Source organism: Drosophila erecta, unplaced genomic scaffold (assembly GCF_003286155.1).
Source record: "Drosophila erecta strain 14021-0224.00,06,07 unplaced genomic scaffold, DereRS2 tig00000126-arrow-pilon, whole genome shotgun sequence".
Taxonomy (NCBI): domain Eukaryota; kingdom Metazoa; phylum Arthropoda; class Insecta; order Diptera; family Drosophilidae; genus Drosophila; species Drosophila erecta.
The window spans coordinates 927,028-944,288 of NW_020825209.1; the positions used below are offsets into that span (position 1 = coordinate 927,028).

A 17,261-nucleotide genomic window follows, 5' to 3' on the forward strand; every position below is an offset into this window, starting at 1 on the left:
GGGAGGGCGTGCGGGATGGGTGACTGTGTGCGGACTCGACGCGCATTGCTGCACATTTTCCGCGGCAGCAAAACAGAAAAGTTATTTCTTCTATGATTCCAACACTTGAACTGCATTAGCGTAAGCTGCACCTACATGGGCATAGCCCCCAAAGACATCTATCCATCATAACTGGGTCTCCGTCTCCGTCTCAGTCTCAGGCTGAACAACAGCCTCAGTCCTCGGACGACGGCCTCCCAAGCTCCACGGCTCCCCAGCTCCCAATCTCCCCAGCTGATAACACATCAATGGCTGTCAAACTGTCGATGGAGGTCCAAGGCGGTGCGGCTTTTACACAACTTGAGAGCCCTGCCCTGTCACACAATGTAATGTACCAACCTAGAGCATTAACATTAGCCATTTGGCAGGTTCTATGAGCCAGAGAAAAACAATTTGCCAGTCTTTAAAAGCAGCAAGTTATGGCCAAATACATAGTACGTAATATAATCTCTGCTTTTTATGCACATTTCTGAGAAAATGTTCGGTTGTAATGAGGTAGTTGCTCTAAACATCTGGAATTGACTGTAACTTGAGGTTAGATGTCACCAACCGACTGGTGATTAGTCTTACTTTTTACTGAGCTTTTGTTAATACATCTACACGGTCCACCCGTCTATTCTACTAGTTCAGCAAGTGTCTACAGTTCGTTTGGCCATCTTGCAGTTGGCCAACCTAACCACAAGCTGCCCATTTTGGTGCCCCTAAATTGTGACCAATGTTTGTGGGATGGCAGCTTGGAACTTCAAGGTCAAGTTGCTGCTGTTTCACGCCAACAAAAAAAAAGGAAAAATAGAAATACTTGTTTTTTGTTTTCTTTGCAGCTATTTCTATGTTTTCTATCTTTTTTGTCCACTTTTGGCGGCACGTTTCATTTCAATAAGAGCAACACGCACACACAGAAACAGGAAATAAATCAAGTTTGGCTTTTGGTCAAGAGTCAACGTTGTTGCTGTGCCCCGGTGACAGCGACAAATATTTGTCTTTTGACAGCTAATGGGTCTCATTTAGAGATCGCCAGAAAACGCTGGATCGATTCGGGGTATACGTATAGGGGTTTTAAGGGGCGGCTCCCCAGCGTCAAGCTGTCTGTTGTTTGAGTCGTCGCTTAAAGATCTCGAACCGAATCGAACCGAATCGATTCGATTCGAATCGAATGGAAATTGATTTCGGCTTTGCGAAATTCGTCGAAATCTTCACATACTCGACATACCTGTAAAAGAGACAGCGAAGGCGGTTTCTTAATTGAATTATTAATGCATAAATCAATAATAGCGGATAATCGCGGTAAAGATGCCGCTTACGGAACTCGTTTTGGCTTTGAAACAAAAGGGTTAGCTGCTGCACCAAAGTGGTGTGTCATAAAGACGAATATGTGCTAAAATGTAATCCAATCTAAAGTGTATACGCTAGTTCTTTTTTCTAGCAGTGATATCATTCATTCACAAGCAACTTGAGTTCCGATCCCTCATTATCAGTTGCCCGAATTCGGGCGAACTTGGTGGCCAGCAGATTGCTGAAATCTGATTTGTGTCGCCTGGGAAAAGGGTAAGTATAGCAGCAGATCACCTAGACATTCAACACGCTTCACAGAAGCTAATGAACTTGCGCTTATGAAAACGCTGATCGGGCCAAAAAACATTCCTCAACATGGGACGGCTTTTTGCTGGGCACGGAAAAACCGAATTGGCTGGTAATGGAATCGGATCGGCTGATAGAAAAATGCGCATATGTGTTCGATAAACAGGTGAAACAGTACAACTCCGAATATTTGTGGTATTAGTCAGACATAATGTTTCGATGTTGGAGCCGAAAAAAAAGGTCTTGCTAATGGCATTGATAAGGCAACTAGTTCTGGCCACAAATAAAATAATCATAAACTGTGGCAGCTTCTGAGGACACAGCCAGCGAGCAAACCGAAAGAAAAAATACAACAAAAAAACACCGAAAAACCAGTTTGCTTATAGTGACGATCTCACACGAATTTGGTCATGCAAATGTCAGCCGTATATGCATTAAATTAAGATTCATCAGCGCACGAGTGCCGGCAGTTTGACAGCCACTACAGATACAGCATTTATGGCTGTATATACAGTCCCAGTCTGGGATGTATTGCCATGTATTCCATGCCCGGCCCGATCCCGTACGATCCGATCCCTTAACCTGCTCCCGCTATCAGTCAGTTGACACCTTATCAACTTGGCTAGAACCTGAGCATCGAAAACTATGCCACATATGTACGGGTATGTACATATGTATGTATGAGGGCCTCTATATCTTATCTGGCCGGTCTGGGGTTTCTTCCAGATACTCTGTGTAAGCCGTACACAGCCGACTTTGTGTGGGTAACATTTTCTTTAATTGACTGCTCCATTCGCCCCTTTTGGCGGCAATTAGCTGAATACCCCCGCGCGCCTTTGTTCTCCAATGGAGTATCAATAGAGGAGCTGCCAGGTCGAAATATATAAATATTTTATGTGGCCCAGTAGTTGGCACCTCGAAGTGCGAACACGCTTTAATTGCTTATGGTGTGGTGTGCTGATCAAATGAGTTTGCTATCGAAACAGCTCAGCCAGCATTCTGCTAGCCAAAACTATCTTTGAATTCGATTTCATTCATCTGCTATCTATTAGGCTAAAGACTGGTCCTCTAGATTGTTATTAGGCTTGTTTAAATTATTAACGTGTTTTTCCATCGATCTGTTTTAATTTGATGATTTAATCTATAATTTGGTTAATTACCGTAATGTACTTTATTTAATTGCTGTCTGCGAATGATTAATCAATGCTGGCTTCGTATTATATTTATTTATGTCAAATCTGTTATTAATTAGGTAGCTTATTGCTGATATTGAATTATTTTGTTTGCCCAAGTCTAAGTCGAACCTCTGATAGTCACAAAAAGCTGCTCATACTCGTCGCAGAAACCATGAAAAACGTATCCAAAACGACAGAGATTCAAATGGATCCCAAAATCGAACCGCATCGAGTTGAAAAATCAAAGTGTTTGCGGGCTTATTAAAGCATAAATATATGCAAGTCGCGTAAGGCAATAGCAAATTAACGAATTTGCATAATTATGCATCATTTTTTGGCTTGTTTGATTGCTGCTCTTATGCTTTGTTTACTAATTAATTGGTGTGGCGCGGACTTCGGCGCAGTTTGGCAGCCACTGGGCAGTTCGTTTGGCAGCCACGATACCGAATTGATTTTTTAATTTATTTCGCCATTTGGGCCTGAGCAGCAGCAATTAATACGAATTGAAATGATGTGGATTTCCATTGAAATGGGAGCCTTCTTTTTAATTTATCTTCGTTTTCCCTCGACTTCGTCATGCTCCGAATCAAGTCGACGATGATGCAACTTCGTTCTTAATGCATCAAAATTGGGGAGACGCCTCATGGATATCTCGACCGCGATCTGCGCCAATGCTGTGAGGCATTTTTTAATTTCCCCCGAAATAAAAAAGCGTTTAAGATTAATGGAGCCGATTGCTGAACAGTAGCTGATGTCACCCGCATCGTCAATATATTCATGTTTTAATATTTTTATTTTCCACAGACCATAGCAATTTCCGCGCGCACTGATTGTGATTAACGATTAGGACGCAAAGAAGTCGCCTCTCAATCGATCTGTAATTGGCACTCAATTCAGTCAATTGAAAAATCGCCCCCTTAGCTTTTCGGCCGATTAAACTCATCCATCGTTTGACTTTGAATTCAAAAAAGTTTCACCCATTAGGTTTCACCCTTTGGTTTAAACCCGTTTTGTACCATCTTCGAAAATGTGTATATAGTTTTGACTATCAATCAGAGACTTTCAAATGGCATAAGATTACTACAACATAAAGATCGATTTTTAGAGTTGTACGGGGAGTTTCAAAACATTTGACAATTTGCAAAAGATGCGTGATGCGTTCTGAAAGTATAAATATATATAGGCTGTGCAAAATAAAATGGAATTTTAACTCGATCAGTTTATTTCAATCTCTTTCCTGCATTTGCAACATCAAAGTCGAACAATCTAAGAATATCTATGACTTAAATCACCTTTATCGATGGGCCCATCGATGCCTTGAATTTGGAATGAGACCTACCCAAAAAAAATTGAAGTCGATTGGCTTGCATACTAAGTTTTGCGATGGGATCATCATCTTCGATTCTTGGCGACAATATTGTAAGCCATATAATCGCTTTTCGCTTAAATGGAACATTTAAATGCAGTTTTCAAACACATTTTATGGCGTGATTTGCGTGAACAATGTTTCATTACTCTTTTTGTATGTCTTGTGTTCAGTGGGATCGGGATGATGACACGATATATAAATCTACATATTTATGTATGCATATACATATGTATGTCCACCCACACGGCCTCCTGCATTTTGCAATAACTCAGAAGGCAAATTGCGACAGTTTAGGAATTTCCCCCATTTGTTAATGGGTGTTGGGTGAATTTTTTTGTATTTTCTTGCTGCTTTTTTTCTATTTTCAAAATTTACGCAATGCAATAGTCAAACAATAATTGCTCATATGCCGGGGAACTCATATATGTACGATATGTATATGTAGCCAAATATATACATACGTGTATGTATATATATATAATACTTGTGTCCCACAGACGCGCCATGCAAATATTAAATTACAATAGTTGGTTGGGGACTGCGAAGTGAGAAATGAATAGTCAGGCTGAGAAATTGGTTTACCCTACACTTTGGAGTTGTTTTACAATGTTTAGTCTATGGAGCAAATACCTCAATGGATCCCTGTTCACATTTTTTGTGGCCCGCAATATAGCGAAATATTCGAGGGTGGAATGAACTCTAGAGAACACGTGTACCAGGTGTAGCAGAAAATGGTTTTGATTTTGAGTTATTAATCATCAACGTACTTTAGTTGCAAATATGCAATGAAACACACTCGAATTGCATGCCTTGATGATCAAAATTCGCATAATCCACATTTCGTTGCATCCATTTTGTCGCGTTGCAGTCTTGCAGGGTATTAACCGATTTAGCCACTCCGGATCTCCCAACTTTAATGCTCAGCCGCGAATCGAAAACTTTCGTCTCTGGTATCTTGCTGCCATCTATTTTTAAATGCTTGCCTCATAGCCAGCAGCTACCCATTGACTCCAACAGATTCCGCCAGTTCTTTCCTTACAGAAATGCATACGTCAGCCAGGGAAAATAGATTCCGGAACCGCATTAAATGAATCGCCGGCATCTGAAGCTGGGCATCTAAGAATCCCGACCAGGTCAAATGCGGCTGCCCCCGGTGACTAATGGTAATGGAAGCCCAGCCCTCTGGCAATGCCAATTTGACAAAGCTAACACACGGCGATATCGCCAATCAGTATTTCAGATACAGTAACACCACACAAATAGGAAACTGAAAAGCGAGCCAGACACTTCACTTGCACCTCGCACCTAGCACCTCGCACATCTCGTATACACAGTTTTAAGTGTGCCAGTTGTCCCTGCCGGCGACCCCGCCCCCTTATCGAGTCGCCGCCCCTTGGTCAATGTCTGAACTTGAGCTCAAGTGGTGGTTGGGGAAGGGAAAGGGGTGGGAAAAGGGGCAGAATGCGTTAGGCAGCCCCAGTGTATTATTTAAACAAATGCGCGCATGACTCTTCCCATGAAACTGCATGTGATCGCTATGCGAATGTTTTCGGTACACAGGAATAGTGGGTGGGGTGTATAGAAATGTTACATATCTTCCACGGAAAACCATTTAATATGGCAAATGGAACTTAATTGAAATTATTAGTTCATATTCAAATCGAGTGATCGCACCATTTTTCACCTAAAAGCCAATTTCGCAGTGATTCAATAGGGCAGATTCCAGCTTGGCAGATACACAAGCAAGCAGCCGGTCACATGTGTGATCGGGGGTACAACATCTTGTGTCCACATGTTGCACAAACAAACAATCGAAACAGAAACAGAAACCGTGAAGCCACGAAAACAAGAAAGCCAGAAAGCAAGAAAACCAGAAAACTGAATACAAGGAGAACGAACTGAACCGAAGGGAATGTGCCAACGAACGCATCTTCAGACCAATGAAAAAACGAAAAGAAAAACAAAAAAACATTAAAAAAAAAACACAAAGAAAACATAATCCCAAAAGCTGAAAGAGAAACCAAAACGATGCGGCCAAGTCAAAAAAGCTGCGAAATGATATTTTCTCATCTGTTGGCTGCCGTTTTGGTCGGATCTTGGATGCTTTAATTTTTTCATCTTATTTGCTTCGCAGTTGTTGTTGATGATGCAAATATTTTGACAGTTTGTTTGACAGATATCGGGGCACACATCGGCGCGAAGTGTTGAGCGATACAAGCCAACGGGCCACGGAAGGGGGATCGGGTACCCTTGTAAAGCCGGAAAAGGGCCATCTTATGGGGGACCCATCTGTCGATGCAAACACAAGAGCTCAATTCGGTTGCCAGGCGAATATCATTTTAAGCAGATTCCATATGGCATGGAAGGAATTGTGACGAGTTGCACATTTGCCAAAAGTTAGCCATTTATAGACTTAATGGTTGCAATTGTGACGAGTTGCACATTTGCAAAGAAATGAGCCATTTAAAGGCTTAAAATGGCCCACAGAATGATGACATAACGTATGGACTGCAAAATTTGTATTGATAAGTGATATTTGTGCTTCCCTCAAGTTCAGCTATCAATGTGAAACGGATAAAACCCATGATAAACGAGACCGGTGCCACCTGATCGTATGCGCAATGTCCGATGACCGGCAATACGCATACGCCGGATGGGCAAAAGCGCAGGATGGAGCTATCGAGCTGCAGCAGTGACCTCGTTTGCAGTCCGATTTGCAGTGGTTCCTTCTTCAGACTGCGGCTCCCATTCCCACTTTCATTTCCACTTCCATTCCCATCCCAGTCCCAGTCCACCGATAAGCCCTGAGCAGGCGACATAGACGTATGTATGTGTACATGTGTTCAAATTTGGCCTCATTTACGCAACTTCCGATGTGATAAAAAGTGTGCGCGCTGCAGCAAAACAATTCGAAGGCAAACGACAGTCGATGAAATGGAGCACCAGAGCACCAAAGCACCAGGGCACCAGAGCACCAGAAATGTCCAGCAGGTACTGTTGTCCACAAAGCCACCGAGATCGGAAATGGGACCTCTTGATTCACAAGCAAACGTTCAGCGATTTGAAATGTTAATTAAAGAAATTATTTCATTGCAAACAAACGTCTGTGGGCAACATGTCATTAACACGCTGATAACGCGTTATCATCGCCGCTCATTATGTTGGAAAATACACACACAGAAACACGCACACACACGGACCCCTCCTCCATAGACAAAGATAGAATTTGGAACTGGAACAATCGACTTCTCATAATAATTGGCAAAGACGTCCGAACACAATCGCATCATTCAAAAGTCGCAGCTGAACTCGATCCGAATTTGGAAAAAGAAATTAATACAGCGTCTGTTTTTCAAGAGAATGATAACCCCCGTTGATGACCCCGGCCCAATGGACTTGATGATCTATTTTTTTGGCCTCAGCTCAACTCAAAATCCGGTCCTTAACATTGTCTTAACAGAGGGGCTCAAAGGCGGTTCACTTCCTAATTTAATGGCGGATGGAGGAAAACTAATTTCAAAACCACTTAATATAAATACCCTCGGGGGAATCTATATGAACATTTTTATGCTAATCACTGGGCGCTCGAAAACAATATGTGTGTCATGCTAAATAGTTCAAGTTCGTCGCTGGACCGAGTTGGGTCATTGGAAATAAGAGATCATTGGGTTACCCAAATCCCAAATTGATTGTGGATGAGCTGCTGGCAATGGTAATGGTCATGTGAATGGGATAATGTCACCCAATAATACCAATTACGTTCACCGCATTCCTGGGCCTCAATTAGTATAATATAATGAAATGCAAGAGGATCGAATGAACTCACCTTGGCACTTGTCAGCGGCGCGTGGCAGGCGGCAAGGACGAAGGACACGGCAAGGAGGCGCAGGAGCAGCGACCCCGCTTGACCTCTCCGTCCGCTTTTGATTCCGACCGAGGTCGCGATCGCGGACGCTTGGGATCCCGGCGATCCCATCATCTCTTTTCCGGGGAAACGGCGGTTTTGGTTCCTTTTGGCAGCTATTTAAGTTTGGTTTAGGTACTTTGTGAAGGCAGTTTCGGTTCGTTTTTTTTTTTGGTTTGGCTTTAAACGGTCGGCAGGTTGTGGTTACGGCTATGGCACTGCACGGAGAAAAAAAGCCCCGACATTAATTCGCAATTAAGCAACAATTTGCCGTGAGACAGAGACAGGGAGACAGAGAGCATCCTGATATTAGGTTTCTGGGGATTTTTTTCTCAGCGCACGGAAAAAGGGGAAACAAATCGGTGAACACATCAGCAAAAAAGTGTTGGCTTTTGGTGAAACCAAATCCAAAAAAAAACACCCGAAACCGTTATGTTTCAGAAGTTTCCTCGAAAAATCCGAACGATCCCCTTTGATCATCTATTCACTCCTGGCCGAGCCGTTTTGTTTGTTTCCCCTCTTTCTGTTCGCTTTTCCGCCTCTTCGCTTTGTTTTATTCATTTTCTTGTTTCTTTCTTTAGTTTCGTTTCACACGCGAGGGACAGGACACAATTTATTGCGAGTGTGGGTTCCTTTTTGGGATCACACTAGTTAATTCAAGGAAAAAAAAAAGGAGCGCAGGGCTTGGGTTTTTGTTTAAACGTTGAACGGATATCACCAGGATATCTTCTCGGGGATTTTCAAAATTTTCGGCACTTCGAGGATGTGAGAGCACTCAAAAAAAAAAAAGGCAAACGCTCCACAAGAGAGTCAGAGTCACACAGAAAACAAAGGGACAGCACACCGTGGAATGTGCGACCGCCTGGGACGATGGCGCGCAACCTAATGTCTAAGAACCGTTGCTGCGATTCCCATCGCTGCCTCTGCTCTGCCGGCGTCGCCCGAAGACGCACGAAGGCCGAATGCGCGACGAAGCCGAAGCGATTTGCGTGCTCTTGTTATTGTTTAACGGCACTTAATGGCCAGGCCATTGCAAGCCTGTTGCGCCGATACACGCTCTTTCACTCTCTCTCCCTCTCAATCTCCCACTGTCCCTCTCGCTCACATGCGTGGGTGTCCGCTTACGCAGAGTTAGCCGCGCCTGCTCTCTCTCTCTCCCCTCCCCCCTCTCTCCCTTCGCTCTGATCATCCTTATGCGCGGAGCGTAGTCTCAATTTAAAGATAAAAGTGAGTAACTATCACACTACTGGAATAGTAAACCCCCCAAATTTGCACTCAGCATCCGCCCCTGGGCCTCTCGCACTCTGGGTCAACTGATAAGCAAGTGAAAACCGTTGCTCCTTGCTCTCTTTTCATCTTCCATTGTAGTTGCATCAGCCGGTTTGCAAATTATCCCATTCCACTCACTCCCACGAAAAGCAGCGCTCTGCTCGCACTTTTTCCTGGAAGTTCTTTGAATTTGGCACTCGAAGAAAAGAGAGTAAAATGAAATGAGTTTTGCGGAATTTCAAAACGAACACTTTAAAAACACATGTGATTAATCCTGAATACCAAGTAAGAAAATATAACAGAAATTACAGACTTTATAGCTTCTACTTTCTGTTTATCAGAATACTTTTTTTACGAGCAATTCTTGGTGCATTATTCAGCGCATATGAGCAAATCATCTGAATGGGCATATTTGGGCTAAAATTGAACAAAGCACTATTTTGATATTCAACGCAATGAAAGTCGGTTAAGTCGGTTGTGAACTGGCCATAGGTCATGGCCTGCACCTGTCACAATCCGTGACCTTCAGCCCACATCTCCCCCCACCGCCACCCCCAAAAAAGCCGGCTTCCCATTGGCGCCTGACCCAATGACATCCGAAAATGACGCATGCGTAAGAATAATTTACCGGACTTGGATGCCGACGCCCCACATGGAGGACCAATGGACACGTTGCGATTTTGTACGGCCCCATCTCCCGGAATAATTGGCCCATTCCCTCCTCCCCACCAGGTTCGTTTCCCCATTTAGCCCCTCTTTTTGCCTTGGCTAATTCTTAATGTAAATTATTAAAATAGTGTACCCTTGCAAATGTCACCAGCTTCCGTTCGCAGATAAGAAAAGGAACTAAAAATACAAGCACAATATTTTTGAATACACCGTTCAGTATAATGGCAATGGTCTGGATACACTTGAAGAATTTAGCTGCATTGGCACATAAATATGCGCAAAATAAAGACCTTTGTTTACGTTTACAATTTATGGATTACGTCCAAAGATATGAGAATATTACACAATTGATTAAGAAAGTGCACGAGTTTTATTTTAATTTCTTTAAACACATGGATATTCTTCAATTTAAATATAATGGTTTCTGTACGACTTTCGTAACACTTGTTTTTTCGAGTGCTGCCAATCATTTAATGTTTAGACATGTGTGGCTTTTTGGAGCATTTCATACAATTTTGGGAGTCAAATGTTATCACATCGAAATTGGAACAAGTGCTGAAACAATTTGAATTATCAAATTAAGTCCGTAACCTATAAAGGTTATCAACGGTGAGAAAAAAAAACTAAAAAAAAAATATTTTTAACTTAGCGAACACACCACAGTCGAGTGGTGAGTACACAATTCTGTTAGCCACATTTCGAATCGAAAGCTAGCTACAGTTTGAGAATCATTGCACGGAAGCTTTTAGCCAAGTCAACAAAGGTCGTTTTTAAAAGCTTTCATAAAGCGTTGGCCACCAAAAGTATACGATTTCTAAATAATATACGAATAGTCACAAAACTGAATCTGAAATGCGATTAGAAAACAGCAAGCCGTCCTTATTTAATCACAGATAAAGTGGCGACTCTAATATCCGAAAGGAAATAATGAAATAGTTGTCTTCCAGGATCTCAACAACTTGTTGCATTGGTTGTTAGTACTCAAAAAAAAAAAAAAAAAAAAAAAAAAGAGATATGGCCATAAGGAAAAATCATTGCTTTTGAAGAGCTTAATAATGAACTGAAGGGTCAGTTTGCATTTATCCCTTTGCAAAGGATGATGATTTCTCAGTCCCATTTACATTCCGCCCTCGTTTTTGCACTCACTTTTCCATTTTCCAAGCACATTTTTGGTTTCCGTTACCGACTTTTACGCTAAATACTCGCCTTCCCCATTTTCCGGCCCAGTCACGTGTTTCGCAATGGCAACTTGTTGGCTTTTGCATACGCAAATGGGTGGCTAAAATGTGGCAGTGAATTACACTAGGACGACATTTTGTAATTGAAAACTAATTGTTGTCGTGAATACTTTCAAGCCACAGCGCTGCTTTCTATTCTTATGCCGGGTAAAAATAGCCACCACGGCTGTTTAATTATTTTCTATGATAGAAGGGAAGCAAACCAAACATCAATGAAACAGTAAAAGCGCAAATAACTATGGAAATAGCCTATTGGGCAGCAAACTAAGAGTAATGTTTGCAAATATAACTCATACGCCCAGTGTGGCTGGTGATGTATCATCGCGTATATGCGATATTCCAAGGATTTCTTTGTTCACATAGAGAACGCTGTCATTCAGTAACATTAAACATCTAGTGACTGGCGAATGATTGCCAGTAAAAACTATGTAACCATAGGTGTGCATAGTTTATTTGCTGTGTTCTTCTGGCCAGTGGGAGCACCTGCAACTGACATACAGCCGAAGTTCGAGAGCATTGTGAAGCTATCTTTTCCATTCAACAAGCTAACCCCACCCACTCGCCAAATCGACAGACGTAGATGCGTTTAAGCCAATTTCAAGGAAAGTCGGTTACGCGAAAACCCCACGAACAGTTTCCACCACCCCACCGCACCGGAAAGCCCAACAAGTGGCAGGTAACAACAGTTGAAAACTGCAGCTTGCATAAGAAGGAGCCAACCTTCGGTGTTAGACTGGGGAACTGGGCATAAAAGGCAGCTGGCACACACAGCCCCCATAATGTGAACCCGATTGTTGTGTAATTGTCGGGTAGACGGTGTGTGTTCTGCTGCAGAAAGGGTCTCACATCTCGTCAGCTGTGTTACCAAGGAGGCATTTGTTGCTAATTGTTTGGCCGGCTTTCACAAAGTTTTTGGCAATACCTTTGACTGGAGCTTTTAGCTTAATTGCGCCAGGCGCTTATCAATACGCATGCGAAGATACTTTTTGTGGCACTGAAATGTAATTTCGTTTCAATCCGCCTTACGCATTTCACATTAATTAAATTGACCTCCTTCTGTGCGACTTTTCAGGGGGGAGGGGGGCGGTAAAGGCGCAAGGCTGCCAAAAGGACGGCGGCGAAAGTTAAAAGCCCAGGGAGGATTTGCAGATAACACAAAGAGTCTATTCTGTGAGGGGCACGGTCTATTCAGCAATTAAACGTCGTCTGGAAATGATTTGGCTCCTTCAGGCCTTCAGGTGGTAATAATCCCGATCCCTGATCCGCTGAGCACCGTTCACCTGGCCAGCTCGTCGTGGTCCCGATCTATTAATAAACCATAAACCAAACGTCGGATTTGCCATCAAAGGCGTTCACCAGTTGGTAGCACAACTTTAATGATTAATTTATCAGCCCGGCTTGTATTTTTTATTTTGAGGGGCTTTTGGAATTTAGCAGCAAACATTCCAGCTGCCAACTGGCGACTTTCGATTTACAAAGGCATTGCCAATGAATTGGATTCAATTAGTGTCCCAACTTCGCAGCGATTTTCAAAGATAAAAGATGGAAAAGATAAAAAGATAGAAAACGAGAAAAACAAAGACAAGGCAGGCTGTTGCTCATTTTTTTTCCCGATTGCTGGTCTAGAGTTTAATCATTAATATTTTTGGGTCTGTTTTCGTTTCGTTTTATATGCATGTGCTCTTCGCCATCTAAATACGGATCTTCCATTTTTCGCCAAACGCCATTGTTTATGTTTATTTGCTGCTCAGTAATTAAAAGGCAATCAAAAGGCAAATAGATTCCTTCACTGGGCACCTGGGCCACGCCCACAGCCCATCTTCTGAATTGTTCCATCCACTGAAAACATTTGGAGTTACCTAGCACACTAAATCATATTTCCAAATCATGTTATTATTGCTGCTTTTAAGCACTGAGATATTTTCTATTTCACAACATTCTTGATATTTAATCAACATTTTTTCGTTGAAATTTCCGGTATTAGACACCGATTTTTTTCTGTGTGCAAACTGCGGCACTTGTCAACTTAGCTTGAGCCAACCAGCAGTAATAAAACGCTGAGAAAAAAGCGCTGCTTTTGCTGCCTGCTAATAAATCTGAAGAAAAATCTAAACAAAACCAGCGCAGCGGCCAACTGAAGCAACAGGGCAATAAAAAATTGATTTTTCTCCCTGTCGGCGCTTCGTTTATACAAATTTTGTTGCCAAACGCGGCACAACTGACAGTCATAAAAAAAAATATATATGGCCTGCAAGTCTGAACGGCAAAGACTTTCACGCTAAATCGAAGCACTTTGCATACCCCTTAGATGTCATTCGCAAAGTTGCTTGGACCCACAATCGATATTTACAAAAATAAGTTTTCAATAAAGTGCCAAGATAACCTAAGAATGCATCAATATCAAACTGAAACTGTCCAGCAAATCAAGTGGAGAAGTCCAGATACCCCTTCAAAAAAGCCCAAATGATGGGTACCTCAAAGAACTGAGCCACTCGTTAAGCATAAAAATTGCGAAAAATGCCCTGGAACTGCGAAATGGAAAAGGTGCTGAGAAAGTTCCGCATGAATGTTCCGTTGAATAAGATACAATTTTCGGAAACTAAAATGCCCAGATGGCCCTGACAGATGTAAGAACACACAAAGATGAAATGAAATGAAATTTTTTTTGGCCGATGTCAAATAGGTAAATATTCGCGATGGCCGAGACAATAAAGTAATTGCATTCAGCGCATTCGAGTTCATGGGCAGTCGGCGTGTTTCGATCAATTAGAGACGTCAATGGCAATGCTGTGCAGCAACCTACTTGTATTTTGTTGCAGGACGAATTTTCCCATTTTCCTCGCCTCGCCTTCAGTACTCCAGTCAATTTAACGCTTCATTTGCACAAGTTTTTCTCCGTATTTTCGTTATTCCTTCCTTTTATTCTCCTTTCAAATGGACAAAAAGGGAAGCATTCAAGGCAAACAAAACGTGGAATAGGGCCATTCTGCCACCTGCGGCACTCCTGCCCGGAAAATCCCCCCTGCACCCCCCCACCACACCTGAAAATTCCACTCGTCCAGGTGACGACGAGTGGCACTTAAAATTTAAAATCAGCATAAAGCTGTGCGAAAAACGGTCGAAATAAAAAAGAGCGCAACAAAATAATGCCATCTTGAACTTGCATAAGTTGCAAGAGTATATATTTGCAAAGAAATCTGCGACATCTGCTGAAATCTATTAGATATACATGCACATATTGAGTATATATATTGAGAGTGTAACATAGCAATTAATTTCTGCCAGTGTGCGATGAAGATGATAGCTGCGTTGACAGGCCAGAGGAAGAAGACAAGAGATTCTGATTATTATAATGCACGCAAGCGTTTTGCTCCATTCAAAATAACAACAACGTTACTTTAGTTTTCCAGTCGACTGGTGGGGGGGGGTATTTTGGGTGGGGGGCGGATGTCATCAGCTGCGCTTTTGCCTTTTGTTTTTCCACCCAGCACCACCCACCTCACCGTACTTGCATTTCCTTCGTCTTGGCGGCGAAATCCATCATCAAGATTGCGAAAATTAAATGTCAAATCAAGTCGCCCTCAATTTTTTTTGTCCTCCAATACACTTTTTACCAAATCAAGATCACGGATTTATTACAATCTTGCTGATCTTCAAAGTGAAACGCGGTACTAGGTATTTTCCACTTCTAGGGTATTTTCCAGTTCTGTTTTCCATCGCGTAGAGAGATCGCGGCAATTTTCCTTTTCCTTTGACATTTTCGCATTTCTCCTCATGCTGATTTAATTTTTACGTTTCGCTCTTCGCATTGCCTTAATTTATGCCTCCGCATACTGCGAAATTCCGTGGAACACAAGTTGCAGTGGCAATTCTGCTTTATTCCCCCCTAGGTACATATACCTAGTATATATATATATATATATATATATATATGCTCGCATATTCTATAATTTGATACAGTGTTGTTGCGGTGGCTTTGTGTCGGTTTATATACATACAAGTACATTTTGTTGCGGCTTTTGTTTTCGCTTCGAATTGGTTGCTCATAAAACCAATGGCAGTTGTCGTTACTTTCGCCGTTGCAAGTGGTTTAACATTTTTGCCGTTGTGGCGGCCCTTTGTGCCTGTACTTGCCACCTGTTGCAAGTCGGAGGCCCCTGCCACATGCTCCAATTAGTTGCATCCCTAACTATTGCCGTTAATGGTGCTCTTCCTGGTGCTGGCATTCCTATTCTACCGGCTACTCTTGTGCCACTTAGGCGCTAGGAGGCATCATATGCCTCAATTTGTGGCAGAATGGGGAGGGGCTTTCTCCAGGTGTTGCTGCCGCACATTTAAATTTATATTGCACTCGCAGGTGTGGCCGCTGTGTTTTAAATTCCGCATTTGTTGCATCTTTTGTGCTCATTAGCATTGTTCACCCCTCTCCTTCCCTTTCACTGGCTTGCCCCACCGCCTGGCCCCTCTACATCTTGCCACCTGTTTTCTGTTGTTGTGCATTTCCTTATGATCCCCACCTTTGAAAGCCGCTTTAGCCGCTCATTATGAGACTGCATGTACGGAGCAAAGAGCCTATAGCTCATTTAATATAGTAAGTAAATAGCTGCGGCTGATACTCGAGACAAGTTGCAGTTCCGATTTCGCCCCCAGTCGCCGGTCGCCTGTCAACGCCGCTTGATCGTCGGACGTGCCAAGTTCAAATCCCAGTCCGCAAATCCCATTCCGTAAGATTACAGAGTTTGGCGGGCAAGCGGGAAACAGATTAGACGCCTAATCGGAATTATAGGTGCCGAAGTTCAGGGACAGTTGTGCGCCAGTAATTGTAGTCTAGTAATACTCGCCACGATTTCGCCTTCTAAAACTGGCTGCCCAAAACATTTAATTGCATTTAACAAGTGCTGCCTCAGACTCGTACATATGTATATCGATTTGCCATACTTTGTCCCATTTACGATCTCGCAGAATAAACTTCATCTGAGCTGGGTAAACATCTGCTGGCCCTTCGAGTGCTTTTGCCTGATTTATGAATTCTGCACACTTTTTGTTTGGCCCAAACAAACACCAGTGTCCATATGCGAGTGTCTGTGTGGGGCGGCATTTGATTTATGAACGTTGCATTTGACCGCATTACATGCGAAGTGGGTTAGCCAGTCAGTCAGTCAGTCAGCCAGTCAGTCAGTCAGTCAGTCAGTCAGTCAGTCAGTCAGCCAGTCGGTCAGTGAGCTAGTCAGTAGTCATTCATCCCGCTAGTCAGTGACTATAATTAAACACAGCCGGCCGATGCTGGCACAGTATTGCCACAATTTTTCTCCAGCTTTTTTGTGCATCTTTCGTTTGTCGAGTGCAAATTGAAAAGCAAGTACTAGGGCTGCAACTGCAGCGACAAGGAGTCGCAGCCAGATTACCCTGTACACAACAGAATACCATTCGTATGAATACTTTGGCGGTCCGGTGAACACAAGGCAACTCATGCCAAATGAAGCGAAACCAAAGGAGCAAAAATATAAACGAATGCGAAAGCAAATCAAAACGTGACTAGGCCAAAGTTGTCGACGTCTTTGCTGCTGCTGTTGTTGCTGCTGTGCAGCCAAATGTTGCTGCGTGCCTGCAACAGTTGCTGCCGCGGTGCGTCAACGTGGGCGAATCGCATTTCTTTTTGCTGTTGCCAGCGATTCGGGGCGCACATATGTCTATATATAGCCGCATTCATATGGGCCGCTTTTGCCGACCTGGTCACGTGCTTCGCCAGCAGTTGCATCAGTTGCACCGGTGCATCATGCAGCAAGCAGCATGCTGCATGTAGCAGTTGCAGCTGCAGCCACAGTCGGCGCCACACCAGTCCCCTGAATGAAGCGGCTCAAGTTCTTGGTCAAACTGCATGTCGAGTATTTTGATGGGCAACGCACTTGGTGCCACTATTTTGAGCGCCGCTGTATGCCGGCGCCAAGTGTTGCCTACTTCTCAGCGCCACAGGCATGAGTGGCCTACACTGTGGCGCCTAATAAATCCGTTCGGCTGGC

General features: G+C 43.1%; 1 protein-coding gene across 5 annotated transcripts in view; it reads right to left on the reverse strand.

The window, feature by feature from the left end:
- The window catches only part of LOC6555753 (basement membrane-specific heparan sulfate proteoglycan core protein), a 75,937-nt gene extending 66,898 nt beyond the window's left edge, over positions 1–9,039 (reverse strand). For 2 of the 5 annotated variants that reach the window (XM_026982029.1, XM_026982028.1), the window contains exons 1-2: positions 8,910–9,033; positions 7,988–8,283 (exon numbers count right to left, since the gene is read on the reverse strand). In XM_026982029.1, coding sequence (XP_026837830.1) covers positions 7,988–8,140 — 153 coding nt within the window. In that variant the 5' untranslated portion in view covers positions 8,141–8,283; positions 8,910–9,033. Of the gene's footprint in view, positions 1–7,987; positions 8,284–8,909 lie in introns of all 5 variants that reach the window. The other 3 variants (XM_026982031.1, XM_026982030.1, XM_026982027.1) reach the window with 2 other exon arrangements.
- Positions 9,040–17,261: the final 8,222 nt, after the last annotated feature.